Here is a 22,814-nt window from a genome sequence, read left to right as displayed (position 1 = left end):
GGGGTCAGCACTCTGGATACAATGGCCTGGTCTCTGCTAGGCACCGGTTCTCTGGGTCGGGTCCTGCCTTCTCTTTGGATATTTCTGTCACCGGGTTCTTGCAAAAGTTCTTGGCAAAATTCAGACGGCGTGAGCCGGCTGTCTGAAGAGTTCAGTTGCAAAAAGATTTTCAGGCCTGTTGACAAATACTCTTGCTGGCAGTGGCCTTTTTGGTTAAGGTTCTGTAGTCTCTGTTTATCTTGGAGTCTAAGTGTTGGCTCCTTGAAGGTTGATGGAGGTAAGTATGGATTTTTCCGGCAGAGCGTCCCGCTGCAGATGGAAATGAATGTCTCTACCCAAGTTTCAGTGGTCCATTTATATGTTCTGCAAGTGGGTGTGTGTGTTGGTCATAACTAAACTTGCCCCTCTCACTTGTCATTGGTCCAGCTTTCATTTCTCCCCTGATTGGGGGAGCCAAGTTGTGTCAGAGTGATGTCAGCCATTTATGATCTCTTGAAAAAACTCCCCTGTCATCTGTGCACCCAAATCTATATATGATCAAAATACATATTTCACAGTTACAGTTGTTTGAAATTACATACCCATGTCACATATCACATGAGGTATACTCTGTCCCAAATCTGCTGTTTCTAAGAGCTTGCATTCAAAAATGGCAACTTTTAGCACTTTTTAATGTGCTAAACAACATTGGATCTTCATTAAATTTTATACAACTGTTCCTCACATATCTACCCACATACCAATGCATTTTCGTTTGTCTAGCTGAAACAGGGAGTCTGTAATATTAATAAACAGCAAGGTTTTGTCCCAGAATATCCCACAATTTGGAGTTTGGGCTTGAATTAAAGGTACATTTTTTAAATTAAGGCTCTTAAAGTTATACATTTCTGTCATTTGATTACAAAGAGTTATCAGTGTTATTGTAAAATATATATTTTACTTTCAATTCAGTCCTCAGAGTGTTGGAGTCCGCCTCCAAGACTTGGGTGGGTCAGTCACATGCATCCTCTGGGCAGGCAGGCCTTTGTTGACAGTAAAACAGTAAAAATCAACATATTCCTTTCAGAGGAGAGGGGCCATTGTGTGGTCTCTGGGAAGCTGACATCAGGAGGCCAGGGAGCCACTTTGCATTTAATTAACAGAACCCTGTGATTTCCTGGCTTCTTGTGTTGAGTTCTGAAGTGTCAAGAGTTCTCAGGACAGGCAACCCCTTTGAACTTTTGATGAAATGAGGCCCCTTTCTTTGCACTAGACAGTTTTGCAAGACAGCTCTCCTGTCAGAGTTTAGACCGCCAGCGCCACCCTCAGGATTTTGCGGTTACTGCATCCCTCCTTGGGATTTTTTTTTAGATTGATTCATTTCAGCAAGTGATATTGCATGGAGTATATTGTCCATGTTCAGGACATGGCATTGGTGTGTTTCTGCAGTAAAGTAATTCTGTGCCCATGATTTTGCCATATTTGACATTCAAGAAAAGCGAATTCCCAACAGTTATGGGTTTGCTTTTGGCAACCAGCATTGCCCCTCTGAACAATATAGGCAAAATGGGATTTTCCTGTGCATTTTCTGGGGAGCTCTGGCCATTATGATGTTTTCAATGCCAGTACTGCACAGTTTTGAGGTAGGGCTCGGATGCATGGGTAAATACATCCCACAGTATCCAGAGTGTTTAATACATTTTGGTTGACCTGCCTGCCCACGGTGGCGAGTAATTTGGTTCTTGCGGGTTCAGGCACCTCCTGCAGACAACCTTGTACAAGGTTCCACTGTGCATCGGCATAACTGGCAAGCAACATAGTGTTTGCTATGCATGTGGTAAAAGCAGCTGCCGTGGTAATTAACTTAAACAATATTTTTGACTCCTTATCGGGAGGTGCCCCTCCCGTAGCAAGGGGTACTCCTGCCCATTTCCGGGTGGTGGTAACCACTAGGGAGTCAGAGTGGCGTGACCTTTAATATATGCAGGGTCCGTAGGCGATGGCCAAAATAATGCCTCCACCCTTGGATTTACTGCCGTAGTCTGGGCTGGTGTGACCAGGGAAGGAGCCAATCTCCTTTTAATGGAATTCAGGAGCGGTATGGCTTGGCTGGAGAGGGGGTGGGGGGGTGGAGAGTTCTTTAATATCATCCTCCACAAAATCTTCTTCAGGTAGGGCCTCCTGGGTGGTGGCGATTTTAAATTAATTTGCAGCCTTTCATCTGATCGTCCACTGGTGAAGCCTGGCGGGCCGGAGTGGAATCCAAACATAGGACATCCATGTCCTGGTCATGAGTAGGTAGTGCTCATGGTTCTGTCTCAACCTGGTGAGTGTCTTCCCAGCCTTCTGTGGGATCCGCCTGGTCATCCACAGTGTAGGCTTGTTGGAAGGTATCCTCTTCATCCTAAATGTCCTGATAAGTGTCCATCTGGATCTCATCTTCTGGGTGGATAGAAGTGAAATGTTCTTGAGAGGGTCCAACATTTCCAGGAAATTTAGAAGTATGCCCAAAGGGAGGGTCCTCCAAAGGTCTCTTGGGGGTAGGTTGCTCTGAAAGTGAGAAACTTTTCCAAACAGTCCATGCACCCTTCAAATTTTTCTTTGGTCCATTTAGATGAACCAGAAGGGTCCAAGGGTGGAAATATCTTCATTTTCCTCCCTATGGCGCCGGCATTTGTTTCCAATAGTGCTAGCCAAAGGCTCTGGACCATCCTCGTAGTCCTCTTGAGCATCAGGGCGTTGCGGCACACCTTGACGTGTCTGCTTCATGTGTCTTAAGGCTTCTCCCTCAGCCCCACTGCCGAAGCAATCCTAGCAATGCTTTCCGCAATGTTCGGCAAAGTGGGGCGTGCCATATGACTAGGAGGCCTCACGGTAGATTTTTCCCCTACCGGGGACTTAGATTGTGTCGGAGCGCCAGCTGAGCGCGCTTCGATGGCCGGATGCGTTTTAGAGGTAGCGCACTTATTTTTTGAAGGTCCCGTCGCAATATGCTGCTGCGGATGCAGGGAAGGCTGTTGATCTTGAAGATCAAAGGATTCCATCAAAATTTTCAGCAGTCCTGTTGGCGCTTCGCTCGTCAGTACTGTTGAAACCAGATGAGGGTTGTGTGTTTAGTGTGGCGATCTTGTACGCCATTGTCACCGGGTGTTTCCCCCATAATGTGACTTGCGTCACGCCTAGCAGGGGAGGACGGGAGGTATCGAGGGAGTGTGTGTGGTTGGGGGGGGGGGGGGTGGGAAGAGTTATGCTTGGCAGACCTAGGTGTCCGTCGTGAGGTTTATGGCATCCGACACTGATGCCTGGTCATCACTCGTACCGTCACTTTTGGCGGGTGGAGGAAGAAGATCCAGCCCAGGACATGCTGCAGGCAGCCCACCGCTTACCGCGGCGCTCCTTCATCGTTTAGGTCGAAGGAGTCTACAGGCCGCGCATGGTCAAGGGGTAAACAATTATTGCACTTAACGGGCTTGTCCTTCCAAGGGTATCTGGCCCTGCAGGAAGGGCAAAACCTAAAGTGTCCTTTCCATAGCGAAAGGTAATAAAGACGATAACCAGACCTAGAGGGGAAAGAGGAGAAACATAGCTGAAAGGATATGACCACCCCGACCCAACTTTCCCTACTGTGTAGGCCGGCCAGAGGGCCCGGCCACATGGATGGCTCTGCCGTCGGAGTTTACACGTCTAAGTCCACCGCAGTCTTAGTAACTTCGGTGCTTCCTGTGCTAAGCCTATCGGGATAAATCGACAAAGTTGATCAACGAGGTATAACAATGTCCCTTATAAAAGAGCCCTGCAATAGGGAGACCAGTTATCTGTGCAGAAAAACATCTGAGGGACGTCGGCGTGTGAGGGATTTTGGGTACACTACACGTCACGATAGGGATAGTGTTACACACGCCTATGCCGACGTCCCCTTTCGGTCCCCGAAAGGCAAGATGCAATGCTCTACAGTTACCACTGGATGTCGGACCATATGCACAGCATGTGATTCTAAGCATCGGAATCATATTTTCTTTTCAACATCTTGGTACAACACATTATTTGAAAATAGGATTTGTTGCTCTGTTGGGTACAGTTAAAATAACCAAAGATCAGGCGGTTCAGGAGAATATTTCTTTTTTTTATTCCTAGGTTGTACAGTTGCAGGATACCAAAAAGTATTTGACAAGGTGACATAACAAAATTAGTGTATCTTTTTTCAAAACATCCAATGATCTGGTTTGCATCATATATTAAAGGGTACAAGAAAATAATGGTGCACAGTTTAACATTTCTGAAAGGTCTAATTCATTCCTGCGGACATGTGCCGAACAAGACATTTAAATAATGGGTAAGGGTTAGCCTGTTCTAGGCTTCAGTAACAACCAATTTAACTAGAAACGAGCGAACAGGCCACAGCTTAAATACATAAAAATACAGCTTGTTCTGGTGCCATCCACAGGAGCAGGGGGTGAAAAATGCTGCGTTAACACTTCAGAATGCACCGTTAAGGCCAATTTCATTGCATCGTTTCCCTTCAGCTTGTGGTGCAGGAGAGGCGTCCTCAAGCCTCCAATTCAAGCCCCAAGCCCACCTTGTGACCGCCAGCATTGAAGTTCTTTCCGTCTATAAGTGCAGAGAGTGTCAGCTTCACACCTGTAATACAGAAGATTATTAATGGAGCACATGGCTGCATCACCCATCAGTGTGCTACAGGACTGAAAACAGGCATAAGCCAGGCATGCAGCGCAGCAGCCAAAATTCTGCCAAACTGAATTTCAGCTGTACTCCGACTATAAGCCCTACAGATCTGATCTTATAAAGATCAACACCCTTCCTCTGCGCAAGGAGTGTAGTTTGTGCAGGGGGCAACAGATTGCTAGTGGTTCAAGAGGTTGGTGAAGACTGGTGTTGCAGGCAGAGTTGGAGTGTGTGGATGAAGGGGCAGAGCTATTTGCTTGGTAGAGGTTATTCTCTTTTTAGATATGTACATGGCACAGTGGCTCCTTTGCGAGGAGCAACATCATTATGCTTGCATCTAGGTACGCGAGAGGTGCTTTTAATGGATGTACTAATGCACTGCACAAAAACTAGTACTAGAAACAGGGAGACTCGAACATACTACTCACCTGGCCTCAGGGTCTGGGTGTAGCCCACTCCGACCAGACTGGAATTATTTACTTTTGCCTGAAAGAAAATTGAAATGGAAATCATCATGATGGATTAGACAGGAACTGCACCAGTGTGTGTAAAGCATGAGCATTTAAATATGCATAAGGAAACCTGCTGCTTCACTGAGTCTAGCTAGGTGTGGTAACAGAACTAGCCTGACACACAAGAACTGATCAACAAGGTAATCTTCCACAGGTCACAGCACACGGTTTTATGACAAACCCCGCCCAAAGAGAAAATGACCTTTCACTCATAATGGGCAGATCACTGCACAAGGGATCGTCCCATGTACATGAACTGCATTTGGGAGGGACTCAAGGCAAAGGAGGGAGTGCGACACCAACAGGGACATCCCCATGTGAGTGCTTGCTGATCGATTCCAACGGCCTGTGGCAGAGGTACCCCTGCTGCTAAAGTGAGTGGTGGCGGCGAGGGGGCAAGGACAGACGAGATGCAAACCATACAAGGGGGAGGACATCAACTGTATGTGTGGGGAATTTAGGAGACCACAAACAGTGCAGAACAAACCAGTCAGGGAGGGCAGTAAGGATGGAGTGGTCCATACACAAATTGTAGCAGGGATGGGAGGGACTAAAAACAATAATAGCAGGTGATGGTAAAGTGCAACTGATGAGCATGCGTCGTCTTAGGTCGAAATGCAAGGGGCTGGAGTTTGATGCGACTGCTATTTTAAAAAAGCAAGCACAAGTTGGGGGTGTAAGAGAAAAGGTGCATAAATGCCCGATTGCCCCATGTATACTCCCGGTAGGCCACCTTGTGCAGACAAACAGGTTTCCATTCACATTCGGAAGTCAGTCACCAAAGCCATCCTCGCCAAAAAGGAGTGAAAGGAAAGACAGTCAGCAGACGCATTAGGCATAGAAAGTGTGGCCCCATTTCAAGGACACTGTGTGCAGAGGGAGATGAACAGGGTGGCGCAGAAGAGGAGGCAAGGATAGGGAGAAGGGGCAGGTTGTGGCACTGGATGAAAGGGCGGGATGTTCAGTTGTTGGGTGAGGAAAGGTACAGTAAGTTTAGGGACAAAGACCGTATTGAGAGGTGCAATGGTGGAACGTGGGCGGTAGGGTTATAGAGGCACCGACCTCCCCCCCCACTCCCACCCCTCCTGAGGCCAATACATTGGAAAGGTTATTTAACACTCCCTGAAAAGCGATTGGGAATGAATAGGGCTCAGTCCTATTTTCAAAGTCATGGTTCACCCAAGTGTAATTTGGTAAAGAGGGAAGCATGGGTGAAGGAAAGCAAGAGTATAAATAAGACCACAATGAAAGCTGATTTCTTCAAGGAAGGAGCACATTTAATTTCTCCCACAAGACCGCCAAAATAGTCTGTCCAAGCCAAGTGACCAAGTCAAAAATACACTAGAAAGAGGTGAATGCAGATGGACAAACAAGGTAATCAAAGTAGGACTGGCCAGAGGTCTGCTCTACTGTATGTAGTTAATGTCTGCCACCCTGGTGTCATTAACGCAAAAGAGAAAGGTACATGCACAATCTCATGTTGGAAAACGGAAAAGAGTTTAATAGACCAACATCACATAACATGTTGCAGTAGCTTACTTAACGTTACATAGTGAGGTATGCCCAGCCCAAGCAAGCACAACAAAGATGGCTTCAAACTCTGCATAATAACACTGCAAAGGTAGCATTTCTCAAATAAGGTATTAGCTTGTGTGTTGGGACAAAAGGTTATAAGAGAAGGGCTCGGCTCAGCAGGGCATAGGTATGTATAAATCGGGCTAGGAACAACCCAAGAAACAGGAACATTGCGACAACTACACTTTCATTTACCCCGTCCCAAACACAACCTTTGTGGGTTTTTGCCAGGGGCCCAAGACGTGTTTGAGCAATAGCGTTTACAGCAGTGTTAATGCTAGCAACTTTATGGACCGCTCACGTGCATTTGCATTCTGGGCTGGATCGTTGTTATACATGACTAGATGAGGATCGTTGTTCTACATGACTAGATGAGCCAAGCTGGTGTTGACGTACTAGTGATCCATTTTCATAATAAGCCATCAGGTGCCAGTGCTGGGCTCTCGTACTGGCCATGACGTTGCACTGTTACAGTCAGCCCGCATGACGCTGGTGCTCCCATGATAGTGTAAAAACCACCAGCCCTACCACAAAGGGTGCATGGCATGGGCATGTATTGCGGGAAACACATGGCACGCATGGCTTCACTGCACATATGCAGGTGGCAATGAACAGACACATGCAAGGCCAAGCTAAGCTGGGCACAGCCCTAATGTCTTGCAGTATGTACAGCATGAGATACACAGATATGATAGTGTGTGCTAGGCTTCCAACTCGTTGGCATTGCAAATACACTAGTGCCATAAGTACTGGCACAGGAAGATCAACTGAACAGGCCCCAGGCAGCATAACCGCCAGAGGTGCAAGGTCAGGTAACAGGCTACTGCCAAGGAGGGTGCACACTGCCTATGTAATTGGGGGACAAAGTTAAAAATGTAATTACTCATCTTAACCGAACTAGTAGGTTATTTTAGGTTTCCGACAATGCTCTGCATGCACCACACACACACACACACACCTTTTCCATGTTTCAGTTTTGAGGTCTGCAAATCTGCATTTTGGCTAGTATTGGCTCAACCAAATGGGTGGAGGGAGGTGGCGAGGGGGATAAATGGTGCATAGGAGTGGGGCATAGCAACAGTCAAAGGCTCACAATGTGACTGACTATGGGATAAGGCAACCTTATTTAATTCAGGACGAAGCCTTAAGTCGGGCTAAAGTTGGTGAATTGTCCCTCAAATGGTATTCAAAGACTTCGGTACGCCATCAGATGGTAGGGCAAGCCATTTACATTCATACCATGACACCTACCTTAATTATCATTGCACTAGCCGGTTGTGATTAAACCACTGCTTGTTGTACCCACCCTCCCAAATGGTAAAGTATACTCACCGAGACGGAAGCTGAAGGGTCCAGCTGGTACTTGGCCGCAATGCCAAAGCGAGTGGTGTTGTTTCCCGCCGTCCATGCGAGGTTCACAGAGGTGTCCAGCTGCTCACTCACTTTCTGGTAAATAGAGCCCCCAAACTCAGAACCATCATTTCTGTAAAACATTTTGAAATGAGACTAGTTGGTGCTTAGGAAACCATAAACCTATCCATTTCCAACTGTGCTCGCTGTGGTAATTTTGAGGAGTGTAACACACTTGGCGAAGGGGTGGGAGTTACACATGAACCATTTAACTCTCCAGCTCGGAGCAGATTATCTATGATACAGACGGCATGAGAGTGGGCCAAATGTACTGCGTCTACAGCCACTGACGTGGTAAAGCCATTACGTAAGTTACAAAAGTGACATTAAAGGAACTGTGGAAATTGTATATTTGCAGCGAATTATATTTTCTGTACCTTTATTGCATGAATTTTTAGGCTAACTAGGAGACGGAATAGTGGAACCCATTTAGTAATTATTGGTCAATATGGCTCTGTACATCTGTGCGCTACAAGCGCTTATCCAGCACTATTGAATTAAACTGCTATTACTAGACTTTATTCATGCCCGCTCTGCCTAGGAAGACACTGGACAACAGCAACAGTGTTCAGAAGAAATGGGCCCCTGTGATGGACATATGGATTTCCAAATTTACATCTGGCAAGGACAATTTGCATAGTTACAATTTCACATCGGCAGCAGATGCGCTTGAAGTTTACAATAAAAACATATACATACATATACACACCCAGGTACAGACGATTGAAATGATATATAAAATGTATTTTTTTTAAACCTTGTAGACAGGGAAAGTCGTACGCAGAAAAGATAAGCATCCAAAGCAGAACCATTAAAATAAGCACAGCCATACAGGACCACAGCAGCAAGATTTAACTACACATGGACTTAGTCTGCACAACGAGAGGCAAATACACCAAAAAGGGTAACAGACTTAAGGGGCATTGCTCAAACAGCCACAAGTAAATGTGCATGTTAATTTGCACGAACACTGCTGGAACATTCACACACATTCTCATCTAGTTGGAAATGCTCAGTGATGCACCAATCATACTGATAAAATATAAACAGCAGAGACTAAACAGGGCCTTGTCGGCAGTCGGGCTCAATGAAAATCCTTGACTTGAGGGGAAGGCTGTATGTGTGGTGGGTAACTCCGTTTTAAAGTGCGCTCCTCTGATCTAAGGTAAGCCTGCACTTCCCAAGGTCTAATCCCGGCATGTATATCTCAGCCCATTATACTTCCGATGGCTATACACAGCATACCATTAAAACAGATTAATAACAGTGGCTAGAATAATCTAGCATAGGGTGCATTAAATAAAATGCTATTCCGCCACTCACAGCTTTTCCAGTCAGTGTTGATACAGAATGTGCCTCTACTGTATAAACATGCTTTGCCAGATTGGGCCTTGCACAAGGAATCAATGACTAATTTAAAGGGAGAGCACATGATCCCAACAGTGTGCAGCAGCAGACATTTTGTGTTGGGCGCAGCAATATTGTTCAAATGTTTGACATCCAAAATATCCCCCATCCTCTCCATGCCCCAATCACCACAGTTGTACCCACGGAAGGACAACCACATTAGATAAGCACTTACACAGTGGTGTGCAGCTGGAAGTCACCAGTTTTGTATCCAACAGAAAAATTATTCTTGGTAAGCTTGGATTTGGCACTGTCAAAGGTCATTTGGTAGCCAGCCAACCAGCCCTCATAGCCAAAAACTGCAGAGCCATGGATTGCAGGGCCAGCAAAATCAAAATCCACATCACAGCCAAGGTTCACGAACTCTCGCTTGTAGGCAGTCTTCACCTTGGCACTCTTCTTCCTGAAAAATGGCACATCATGAAACAGCGACAGAGCTTGTAATAGTTAATGCACTACAAAATTACTGGTTGTGTAGCTACCTCACGTTAACCCAACAAGTACCCAAGACGCCCATTTATCCAGACACAAAAATGGAAAAACCAATTGCATGCAGGGACCGATTCCCCTCCTAAAATTAAGTCAGTGTGCCCGTTTCTATTCAACCCAAAGTGTACAATGAACCAAAACTATCCTGCACTCAATTTCATACATGGTAGTTTTAACATCTTATCCTAGGAAGCAGAACCCCAATAGACTTGGGTTAACAAACACAAGTAGTGGAGCTGCCAGCATCTCAGTTAAAAAAGGGTCCCATGGAAGTAGAATCAGCTTAACTAGGGGTGGACAAAGCAGAGACCTGGCACTAACAAGTCTTCAAGTTGAAAACACTCAGACAAAACAGGTTTGCCAGAAGGATCTAGCCCCATCACAAATACAAAAGAATACCTGCAAATACGGAGGCTGCTTTTTTTTATTTTATTTTCAATTTTAACAATACATTAAAAACATCAAGGTAATACAAAAATAAACTATATACAAGATTACAAATAACTGAACACAAATTCCACCCCACCCCCCAAATCGTAGAATTCACATCCGAACATATTCAATTGTCATTTTCAGCATATTGAAAGAAATCTCCCCCATATCTTATTAAATAGCATTTTCTTGTCTTGTCTTTTGTATAAAAACTTTTCCACATGAGCCAGACTATGCATTTCATGAAACCAAACATCTTACGGAGGCTGCTTTGTGACCAACAGATGGTGGATAGTAAAGTTGGAAAATGGGCAAAATGCGGTTACAGCTCAGGCAACCGGTGGCGCTAAAAAAGAAAACTGCAAAAACAAACTAGCATTGAAACATCCAGGTAACTGACTCAAAATCTGCATTGTATAGACCTCCATCGCCGCACTGGCCACTCACCCATTATTGTGAACAGCAAATCTAACCAACCACTCATTTTGTAATTAGGTTTGTCAATCAGAAGGTAGTTAGGCTACCAGATTCCCCAGCTCGAAATCAGCTGCATGCCACAATGGACTGAAGATTTCAGTGGTTTCTTTTAAATAGACAGCCAAAGCCACCCAAAAGAAGGCGGCAAATTAGCCTCACTACAGCTCGTCCCAAAAACGTATTCTGGAAAGGTCCAATGGTTTGTGCAGAAGCTGGTCATAAACTGCATCCCAACAAGGACCCTCCGGGCAGCAGAAGGACTGCGGACTGTGCCAAAGCAGCTATGAGAAATTGTGTGGTCGCTCTTTTTTCAGTACAAGTTCGCAAACTTTGAACCTACTTACATACACAGGGTTCTGTCGTAATATAGAAACATTCTATTTCCAGGATAATGATATCTGGTCTAGGAATTATTTTTTTTAATAGCTCATAGTGCCTTTGCAAGGTGCTACACAAAACCAAGTACCATGCCAGTTTTGTAATGCAACTACCAAAGACCCTGGATCGGGATGTCCTGCACGTGAAAGTCTGCACATAAGAATGTAGCAGTGCTTATAAGCAATAGCAATACATTAATTAGCAAGGCTTCACCGATACTGTCGTTTCAGTGATGAAGAAAATGGATACAATAACTGATTAGGGCATAAGCTTCACTACTCTGAACCCGATCTTCTATGGAGCAACAGTGTATAGTACTGGCCTGCACATGTTCGGCTGAAAGAGCAACATGAATCCTCCATTGCACACCTCCGTTAAATAGGCCTAATGCAGTGATCTGTAGCCAATGTAGCCCTTCACACCCAAATTCCCAGCAAGATTGCCATACTTGCACACCCAAAATTTGCACGCCCTGGGCACACAATACTTCACTAGATCAATTTAGGCAATCATCCACCTAGAACCTAAACAGGCAAGCTCCACCTTTTCAGCTCGTATACCCGAGCCAATCTCTAAAGACCCTTTGGTTTTTGCTTAACTATTTTGCCCAAAATCATTATGAATACTACTGCTCCTGCAGTCTTCACCCCCCAGTCACAAACCCCAACTATTAGAAGAAAACGGATCGTTTAACACACTTTCAATTGTATCCCACCATGAGATATACTCCAGTGTCTAGGGCAACAAATTGCCCTTACAATCTCTAGGATTGACTAAAAAGTTGCAGCTCAAACACAAGCGTGCCATGAACCGCACCTAAAAGTTTGAAAACTGCCATAACCCCACCCACAAGCCCAAAAATGTTGGGCCCATTGAGCGTTGGATGCTACAATTTTATCCTATTCAAGCAATTTAAAATCAAATATCCAACCTTGACCATGCCACCCTCAACTTCAAAGCCAGCTCATGTCCTGGCAAGAAAAACAGACGATCTACATGCTGCAGCAACACCAGTGTGGTGGCCCTACTAGACCAGTTGTAGAACACATCATGCTGGAGACGACTTCTCAAAGAACGGATGAAATAAATAAAAATTATACTTTGAAACTGTATTCGTAGGGGGGGTGGGGGGGGGGGATGCTCAGCCAATCAGTAGGTGAGAATACACAATCCCAGCCTAGTGTTCCAGCCACTCGAGATCCTTCCCTGTGTGGCACTATTTTCCCCCCTTTCTTTTAGTTTTCTAACGTGGGGCAGAAACATGGAGCCTCTGCCCGTTGATTCCCCACATTAGAAAACCCCAACTCCCCGTCCACCCCAGCCTACCTGCGGGACCAGAGCCTTGCACTCTGGTCCCCAATGCTCCTCCTGTCTGGCTGCTGCCAGAAAATAGAAAATGGACGGGACACCGCTAGGCAGCACAGGCGAAATGGCCACCTGAGCACTGGCCTCCCTAGCCCAGTGCAGCACAATGGCAAAATAAGCAGGCAACTGCCGGCCCGCTGCTGATGTAGCAACACCGGGAAGCATCAGGAAGCCACTGGAAGAATTGTAGGGTGCGGCTGAGGTCGGGCCATAAGAAACAGTGCCAGACGTGCCGCATCCCTGCGGCAAGCAGGCTACTGGAAGGCCCTGCTGGCAGTGAAGGATAAAGGCGCATGCAGCCCGTTGCTCCACCCGGCACCGGAGCAGCGACTGAAGTCGCAGTGAGTAAATGCTGCCCGCCTCATGAAGCTGCCAAGCCAGTGCGGCAGCAACTCGAGAGGCAACACTGCCCCGCAGTGAGCGGTGCGCGAGCCAGCAGTAGTGCTATTAAGCACGCCAGGCAACCCTGCGCACATGGGAACACCATAAGTGGCCCCAGCCGCACAACGGGGAAAACACAGTTAATGGAGCTCCACGAGACAGATGTACGTTGGGCAATGCTAGAACCAGCTCACAGACACGAGCCTGCTCGCCAAACCAGCACAGTAACGTGAGGGGCGCAGACATAAGCCCTCTCAAAAAGGTCCCAAACAGTAAGTCCCAGTACTGTAAAGTAGTGCCCACGAGGAGAAGTCAGCAATGGGGGCATGGTGAGCAACCCAACCAATAGTGTATACCCGTTGAAAGCTGTGAACCCACTCAGTAACTCTGAACTGAGGGAGGGAACAATGGCACGGCACGCACAATGAGTGCCATGTGGACACTTAAGTGGGGCAGAGAAGAATTACAGTTCCAAGACAGACATTCAAGATCCATGCGTGCCTGGCACCATCAAAAGGCTCAGAGGTTCTGAAACAAGCACACAGCTTCTGCGAGTCATGATAACTGGCAGGTCGCGCTGCAGCGGTTGGAAGGCCGGAGAAAGCAACAGGTTCTTAAACTCAAGACGGATCACTGCACAGGAGACAACCTGAGAGGGATCCAATAAAAGGAACGGCTAGCACCCCACTGTGTGGCAAGCCCTGCTGCAGTAGCAGTCACGCTGGACATCAACACAAGAGCAGCCCTGCAGTCTGTCGCAAGAGTGCCACAATCGAAGGCCCAAGCAAGTGCGCCAAGCATTCCAGGAGAAGACCACAAGGCTTTGATAAAGGCAGATCTACGCCTTTTACTTGACGAAATAAGTTTGATGAAGCGGCAAGTGGAAGATAAGTTGGAAAAGATAAGTTGGAAGCGTAAACAGCAATCCGCACCAGGAACTGAAATGTGTGGGAAGCCGCTTAGTGGACCTCGAACAAAGGGAACAAAGGGAAGCCGACTTGGCAGCAAAGGTCGATGACCTCGAAAATAGAGCGGCGCACAAACATACAGATCTTGGGCTTGAGGAGGCAACCAGAGAAACACGTTAGAAAGACAGGTCAAAGACCTAATATATTCCCCTTTGAGGAGCCACCAGCCCCTGCAATATAATTCGACAGGATTCAGAGGAGGTGGTCCCCCAAAAGGTCCATGGTCCGTCATAGAAAATTGCCACCATTACCGGCATAAGGTGGAGATTGTGCTAAAAGCGAGAGCGGGACCAGATCGAATTCAGGGAGTCGCACGTCACAAGACCAGTCAGCAACCACTCTACTAAAAAGACGGGACTGCAGGCAACTGAAGGCATGGCTACAAGAACAGGGTATCTGGTACCAGTGAGGGGGGGGGGTCGGGGTTTAGGGGAAATTCCATTCTCGTAAAACGTTGTTGAGGGGAAGAATACAGGGACAGCAGGTGACGAAGCTACCACTGTCCTTCAGCGATTGAAAGCAGAGGACAGGGGAATCGGCGCTGGGCGAGATCAGGAACACAAGGAACCAAAAGAAGCAGGCCGTGGGCCCCAACCGAGGGGCGGCCGGGGAGGAGAATCAAGGAAATATTGCAGATTTAATACCCCTAAGAAGCTCAGCTTGATTGTACGTTTCAGAGCTGCTCCCTCAGGGCATGAAGTAAAAAGTTGGCCGGGATCAGTATGGGATATGACACCCACTGGGACACATTTCAGAGGCTTCGAGTACGGGAGGGGAGGGGAAATCAGGCCCATGAGCTTGAAGAAATTCCTGGACTAAACCAAGTTGATGCAAAAGTTACAAGAATAGTTACAAAGTTACAGTTCTGTTTTAGAGTCTAGCTACCTGCCCAGGCAAGGGACCCCCCCCCCCACCCCCCAGGAGTGGCCCTAGTTGAGGGGTGTCACTGTTCATTGGGAAATGGTTGATTTGTTTTTTCTTGTGGGGGTGGGGAGGGCAAAGGGGAACCACATTCAAATATTGCTCAGCACAAAGGCATCTGTGGCAGAAAAAGGGACAGCCACAACGAAACAAACAGTATACCGCAATGTCTAACCCGGACTTGAAAGTGGAATGGGGATACGGCACACAGCATGATGCCGGTTAGCGGCGCAGTGAGGTTGAACGCTTAACGTGAAAGGGTTCAACGCTCCAAAAAAAAAAGTGACATGCTCCTAAGGGAATTTAGACTATTGGGATGAGATGTCCTAATCAAACAGAAAACCAAGTATAGAACTGAGGAGGAATACACACTAAAGGGAAGGATATTGGGGTGCCATTTGAGTCTCTAGCCCCATAAAAAGGGCCGGGTTACGCATACTATACCGGGCTTTGCTCGGACTTAGTAACCAACACAAGCACGCGGAAGGAAGGTATTTGGCAGTGAAGGAGATGTGATGGTGAGACAGACAGCCGTGACCCTCTGCCCCATATACGTGCCCAACCAGCAGCAACATTGGTTTTGTAAATCAGTGTTTGAGTTCCTAGAGGAAAGGGAAGGGCAGGGAATACTAATCTTCAGGTGGGATTTTAACATTGTAGACCCCACTTTAGAATGGAACTCACAAAGTAGGGGTGCATGCCCACCACACATCCCAAGTAAGCACAACCTGTATGAACTTATACGCGAGGCATACCTGTTAAGACACCTGGCGAACAGCACACCCAGCCACAAAAGTGTACACCTCCCCACCCCACCGGACCAGACTATTTCCTTGCTGATCGAGGTGGCGAAAGAACACAGAATAGACGCAGAGATTACAATCGCAAGCTGGTCGGACCACAATGTTCACCCGTACATTAGAATTGGGTCCAAGCATCCAGACAGGCCAGAGATGGGTGCGCAATCATACCCTTTATAAAGAGCCCCTCTTTAAGGAAAGGCTTTGAGAGGAAATTGGGGGGGGGGGGGGGGGAGTACTTCAAAAGCAATGACACGAGAGCCCTCGCTCAGCACAGTGTGGGAAGCAGCTAAGTAGACTATCCAAATGGTGCCAATTGCGTATGGTGCAGTGAAAAAGTTGCATGAGTCGGGAAGCTACGCTGAAAAAAAAAGATATTGGAGGCAGCCCACCACAAAGGGGTAGACCAATTCGAGGACCTAGTAGTAGATTAAAGAGCTGCGAAAGGAGTTAAATGAGTTATGGAAGGATAACTCAAGCAATGGTACTTTGAGAAGGGGGGCAAGGCACACAAAGCTGACATCGAGATTGAGGGCACAAAGGGCGGACAGAGCAGTGAACAAAAATAATAATTAGGTCAGGTGGCGCGGGTCCTAGTTAACCCATTAGACATAACCCAACGTTTTGCTCAATTTTACATGGCATTGTACACCACAAAGCGCCCCAGTGGTAGCGAACTATACCTCACAGGGCTACTGCCCAAGACACAACAGAAGAGAGCGAGCAACTCAATGCCCCTGTAGATAGTGGTCCCCCCAGCAATTTCAAAGCTCAAAAGCGGCTTGGCACTGGGGCAAGATGGCTACACCCCAGCCTTCTACAAGGCATACGGCCCAACCCTCGTTTCTCAGACTGGTTAAGCCCTACCTTCATTCGCTCAGGCCAGGATTATAGTTCTGCCCAAGGAGGGGAGGGACAGGACAGACTGCGGTTCGTATCGCCCAATATCACTTTAACATTTCAAAAAAGGTAGCAGGCACCCCTCTCCAGACAGAACATGGCATGATGACCCGTTCTGTGGTTTTTCCAACCCCCCCCACTTATTAATAGACAATAAAACAAGCGCCCTTATTGAGTAACATCCTTCACAAGCTAGTCCATGACCAAGTGGGATATGTAATGGGGCGGCAAGGATCAACATCCACAAGACCCTGGACTTGATCGCCAGTCTGAAGGCAGGCTATGTGGACCAGACTGATTTCAATCGATGGTGAAAAGACCTTTGATGGGTGGAGTGGCCCTTTCCATTTGCTGCATGTCTAAGCAATTTACGTCTGAAGAAGCAATGGACAACAAGCGCCCAAACGTTATAAAAACACTAAGGCTGAAGTAGCAATCAATGGGATACCCTCGGACAGCTTCAGGTTGAGTAGGGGGGGGTCATGCCAGGGCTGCCCGCTATCACCCTTGTTATATGTGCTGGTTGTAAAACCACACAGTTTCATATCAATCTGCATAAATCCACCACGCTGCCACTAACAACCGATAATCCGGTCTCAAATCATAGCGCACCAAAAAGGCACCCAAATACAAAAAGGCAAATCTCTAGGGGGTGACACAAAATTTAGCAAGCTCTACTAGGCAAACTTTCACTGTTGTGAGTGCACATTATCAATGACATGAAGAGATGATCGCCCTATACTGGGCAGGCAGGTTCACGACCATTAAGATTAACATCTTGCCAGGATGTAGGTTTTTATTCCAATCGTTGCCGGTCACGATTCCGGCTGTCTTTCACGTAGAGATGAAGAAAGAACTCCTCATTCCTATGGGTGGACCAGAGGCCTAGAATTACATACAATCACTGATCCTACCAAAAGACGAGCTGGGTTATCTGGACCCATTTGAATAATTTAGTAATATTTGCAGCTGCGCTGCCCTAGACCATGTGCAGGACACAGTGAAAAGCAGTGGGTTGCACTAGAAAACGGTCTCTTTGCACCAGTCACTATGGGGGCATGGCTGTGGGTTCCAACCTCCCCTGTAGACCTGGACACCCCCAGGGTTTTTTTTTTTTTTTTACATGACCACCCCCGTTCAGTTGCATATGCAACCATCCCCGCCAGTTGCATATGCAACCCGCTGAAAAGTGACTTATTAGGAGACCCCCTGCGCCAAACATATTCCAAGCGCTGGATGAGGCCCGTTTAAATCAGGGCTGGGCAAATGTGAAACAAGGGGGCCTTACTGACAAAGGGGGAATTGGAAGAAGCTCTGCACCAGAGGGAAATACCTCCACAGTTGTGTTTACAGCTCTAGGGCGTGCTGCTGGACCCGCGTTGGAGGGAGCAACTGAAGCGACGACCAACATCCCTAGAGCAGGTTCTTGACACACACCAAGGTACAAAGAGGCTTGTCTCACAGTTACATGCCGCGCTAAGCAAAGGGCACCTACCCACACCACACACGCATACAGAGCGGGAAGCAGATTTGGGGCTACAAGAAAAGGCAGAAGTGTGGGACACCATTTATAGCGCAGTATGGTCCTCCACAATAGCGATGGAGTATAAAATGCATAATAGTCGATTTGATATTTGTGGGCACCTAACCCCACAAATATCAAAAAGACAGGGGTCAGTCCTAATTGGAGTGGAGATATTACTGGCATCAATGGTGGGGCTGCCTGAAGCACAACTATTGGAACAAGGTGCTGGGCAAGGTACAAGCAATATAGAGAATTATTAGAGCTGTCGCCACTACTGCTGCGCGATTGAAGAGAGGACTTGCGACTATACAATGCTCTCCCACATGCCACAGAACTTAGTTTTAGCAGCACAGGTGTGCTTAACGAGGCAATGGAACACGCACCCTCCCCGCGAAGACCAAATGGTTAGGCAAAGCTTACGAAATGGAAAGCCTCATGGCAGCTATTACGGAATCACGTGCCCAAAGACATGGAATGGCTCCTGTTCCTGGAGTAATATAGAACGTAGAAGCCAGGAAAGGAGATGGCCAGAGATTGAAGCGCCAGACCAACAAGAAGGCATAGGCTGCCCTGGAGCACTTGGGCGCAACGCATATAACCTTCAAGTGACAACTTGAAAGCTTGGTCTCAAGTGGGTGATGTTCAAAGGGTGCAGACAGTTACTTGCTGGGGAAAGTGTCCAATACATGCCTCAATGCTTTATTACACCCTTGCCGTTGGAGAGGGTTCTCAGAGGACTAGCAAGTGCTTTAGTTGCCAAACGCCGTTAAAATACTTGCAAACGTTGGCTGTAGTCTGTCCCCCAGGTTTGTTTACTCGCGCTTGGAACTAGATATGGCTGCATCTGGGAGCTTTGAAATAAGTTGTTAGGAAAGATTTCGTAATTGTAAGTAATTTTCCTTCCATGTGGCAACCCCTAAACTTTTTGCTGTTGTTTTACACCTTGTTCTTGACTTTGCCAGAGAAGTGCAGCCTTCTGCCGCACTCCTCTGGGCTTTCGCTCCTTTTCTTACGGGGAAACTGACATGCCCTTAAGACAGTCAGTACCGGGGAACGCTGTTTCCCGTAGTTTCTTTTATCATGTTGCGGCTTTAGTGCAACATGACACAAGAGGGCACTGTAAGCTAAGTTACAGCTCTCTTGGGTCTCTAGCCTTCTACAGGCCCTAGATACTCTTTTAGGATGGTATTTGATCGGTGCAAGTAATTCAGGGACTGGAATGGTGGCAGCGATCGTTTTGTTTATTTTGAGCTCCTTTTGGCGTTCTGAGCACATTTTTCGCACTGAACCCAAAATGGTGGCCTGGCTCCCAAAATGGCCAGACCACGAGGCTCCTTTGTCCTGTCCACTGACCGTCTTGCTCCCTTCACCTTCCCCAGGTCGAGCGACCCGGGGCCTTCCTTATTTGGGCATGTACTTTCCCGCGAAACGTGGTTGCTTTCGCGGGCTTCTACATGTCTTTTGTGTGCCTCCAGGGTGTGGGCTGGGATGTCTGGTCCCAATACACATCCTGGGTGCCAGAGAGTCTAGGGTGGTGTGAATGCCTGGGACCAGTGTGGTCCGTGATTGGTCCACGTATGGTGTGTGTGTTGATGAGCGGATCTCCCATTGGCTCCCCTCCGTTTTGGCGCGAAGGGAACCGTGGATAAGAGGGGGCTGGAAACACCACTACCAGGTCGATCTCCTGAGTTCTCACGAACGAAGGAATACAGGAGCCAAGTATCCTGCAACCAAGAGGCTGGACCGAGGAATCGCTGGTGACCCGCTGAAGGAATCCTCCTTTGTACTGCTGTCGTCCTGTGAAGCCCTTTCCTCCTTGGATCGAACCAGAAGGCCTGTACTGGTGCTTCGACCTTTGGAATAGCAGGAACAGCTATTCCCGGCGACTTCATCCTCTCCTGCCAGTAAGCCTTCGGAAGTGTCTCTGGGCCATCCAGTTGACTGACCAGCTTACAAGGGAGTCCTGCTCTGTAACCGCCGCCAGGTTGTGTTGTATTTCGAGTCCTTGTCACTCTCCCACGCTTCGTACACTTGGCGTTCCCAAGTCTGAAGGGAGGAGTGTACATTTGGCTTGAATACACACGGCCGCTCCGTTGTCCTGCTGCGGCAACAAACTGTGCTGGTTTCGTCGATTGGGACATCTTTAAGCTCTACACGACTACGAGGCGTTCCCTGCTCTTCTGAACCTGCCAGCTGCTGAAACTAACGTGGAGAAGCCTGGGTCTGCTTGCTTCGGGGGACCGGTGAGTAGTTTAGCTAGGATCTGGTCGCCCTCCTGCAGTATCCCATTGCTTTTCCCTGCTGTGTAAAAACAGCACCCTTTTGGCCGTACTCGCGCTCTGCTTCTGCCCGCTGTGGAGGCTGCGCTTGAGTTGCGGAACCTGTTCTCCTTCTGCTGTGCACTAACCCGAACTGCCTGACTTCCTCCGAAGAGCTTCCCCTTTTGCCCGTTGGCAAGGGCGTGGCAGGTACTTTGAGCACAAGGCTCCACTCTTCGCAGGCCTCGGACTTCCATCTAGTTAGGTGCCTCTGAAGGCGAACTGAGTCTAAAGCGTTATCGCACTGCCTGTTTTCCTTTCCTTTCAGGTGGACTACATATTTCGTGCTTTAAACGCTTGCGTCTGTGTATTTGTATATATATTGTGTTGATATGGTATGTGTTGGTTTAATATTGTGATATTGTGATTTTCTCGCTACTGTCGCCTTAAAATAAATGTGTATCTATTTTTGATATAACAACTGTTTGGAGTAGTTTGTAAGCGCTCTTGCTTTGTGTGCTCATTGCGGGCTTTCAGTCACCCTCACCCCTCTTGAGACCTAGTCTTGACCGCCGCGATCGCTACCTTGATTGGTCTGGCTTGTCCAGAGGTTACCCTGTTCCAAGTAATTAGGTTGGCCTTCTGAACTTCTGCGCCACCAGGACAGAGTTCAGAAATCCGTCTTAACAAATTGGTGTACAGCGGTGGGATACGACTGAAGGTATCCAGTGTTGCGCTCGAACTAAGGCATTTCAGGTTATTCCAAACAGTACACGTAGTGAATTGTTGTAATATAACTTTAAAAAGGCCATAGTCCTATCAAACAGTATGGAAGCAAATACCTTGTTAACTTTAAATGCTTCCAAATCAGAAACGCTGAAAAAGATGTGTGCGGAGAGAGGTGTTTCCTCTCAAGGCACGAAATTGGAAATGATCCAAAGAATCGTGGCGTGGCAAGAAGTGCAGCTTGACGCTATAACTTCTGAGGACAGTGTAGAAGGTGGTGGGGCTGCTCTCACTGGTAGAACCGACGGTTCTGCCGCTGCACTGATCCATCGCGACCACGAGGACAGGGAGGACGAGATGTCTAATGTTTCCTCTGCCAGTGTTGATAGGGATGCTATGCTTGAATTCAAGAAGCAAGAGCTGCGGTTTAGGCAGCAGGAGCTTGAATTCAGCATAGCCAAACTAAAAATCGAACAGGCAGAAAAACAGAAAGACAGGGATCACCAGTTGGAACTGGCCAAGCTTCGGTTGCAAATGGGTCCAAGGGTCCTGGACATGGGTCTGGGGCTTCCTCTCATCCATGGTTTCCGAAAGATCTGCTCAGTGTGTATGAAGAAAGGAATGACATTATGGACTGGCTGAATGCGTTTGAGTATGCATGCGAGGTTCAAGAGGTTGACAATGCTGATAAGATTGCGTGGTTGCTCAGTAGACTGCCCCATTCTGGCTGTAGTGCCATTATGGAAATGTCGAAGGCTGAGCGAGCTGATTTCGCAATGTTAAAGCAAACTCTCATTTTAAAGTTTGGGAAGACTCCGGCCCAATATTTAAAGCGTTTGAGAGTATAAGAAAAAAGGAAGGTGGTACTTGGGTATCTTATGTCGCTGAATCTTTGAAAAACTTAACTGGCTGGGTCGAAGGTTATAAGGTTTCTACCTTCGAAGGCATGATAAATCTGGTCATGCTGGAACACATTTTTGCTTCTTCTTCCCCGGAGCTTAAGCAGCATTTGGCCGATTCGAAGGAGATAGATCCTAAGAAGCTGGCCATTGCAGCAGACTTATGGGTGTCACATCGAGTGTCCCATAAGGACAAAACTCATCCTGGTAAGCAGGAGGAAGGGAAAAAGTCCAAAGATATGGAGGGTGGGGAATCTGCTAAATCTTCTTCACATAAGGGCCACAAAAAGAAAAACAAGGGTAAGACACAAGAGAACTCACAGGGTAGTGGAGGGCAGCCTCCGAAACAGAACTCTGGTTACAATAAGCCTCCCTACGTAAACAGACCCAATGGGGCTTGTTTTTCTTGTGGAGCAACTGACCATGTGAAGGGGGATCCCCGTTGTAAGGTTAGACCTTTGGGGGTCCACTCCGCTAATCTGGCCTTCTCCTCCTACGAGGAAGAAGAGATTACAGGAGCATCCTTCTCCTCAGATTCATTTCCCAGCGGAATAGAGGCTGAGGTAGTTTTAGTGTCCCTGGGTTCCTGGGAGCCTAAAGTCGCAGAGGCTTATGCTAGGATTCCGGATAATACCAAGCACTACTTTAAAGACAGTGTGCTGATCAATGGAGTGGATACTCCAGCTCTTAGGGATAGTGGGTGCAGTCGCACTGTAGTGGATTCTACCT

General features: G+C 47.4%; 1 protein-coding gene across 2 annotated transcripts in view; it reads right to left on the bottom strand.

The window, feature by feature from the left end:
- Nucleotides 1–4,081: 4,081 nt before the first annotated feature.
- The window catches only part of VDAC2 (voltage dependent anion channel 2), a 64,772-nt gene continuing 46,039 nt past the window's right edge, over nt 4,082–22,814 (bottom strand). For both annotated transcript variants that reach the window (XM_069610980.1, XM_069610979.1), the window contains exons 6-9: nt 9,742–9,969; nt 8,082–8,232; nt 5,091–5,148; nt 4,082–4,617 (exon numbers count right to left, since the gene is read on the bottom strand). In XM_069610980.1, the coding sequence (XP_069467081.1) occupies nt 4,526–4,617; nt 5,091–5,148; nt 8,082–8,232; nt 9,742–9,969 (529 nt within the window). In that variant the 3' untranslated portion in view covers nt 4,082–4,525. The remainder of the gene's footprint in view (nt 4,618–5,090; nt 5,149–8,081; nt 8,233–9,741; nt 9,970–22,814) is intronic.

The sequence above is a fragment of the Ambystoma mexicanum genome, chromosome 8, assembly GCF_040938575.1.
Source record: "Ambystoma mexicanum isolate Mex_15411 chromosome 8, UKY_AmexF1_1, whole genome shotgun sequence".
Taxonomy (NCBI): Eukaryota; Metazoa; Chordata; class Amphibia; order Caudata; family Ambystomatidae; genus Ambystoma; species Ambystoma mexicanum.
This window is presented reverse-complemented; position numbering and strand designations above follow the sequence as displayed.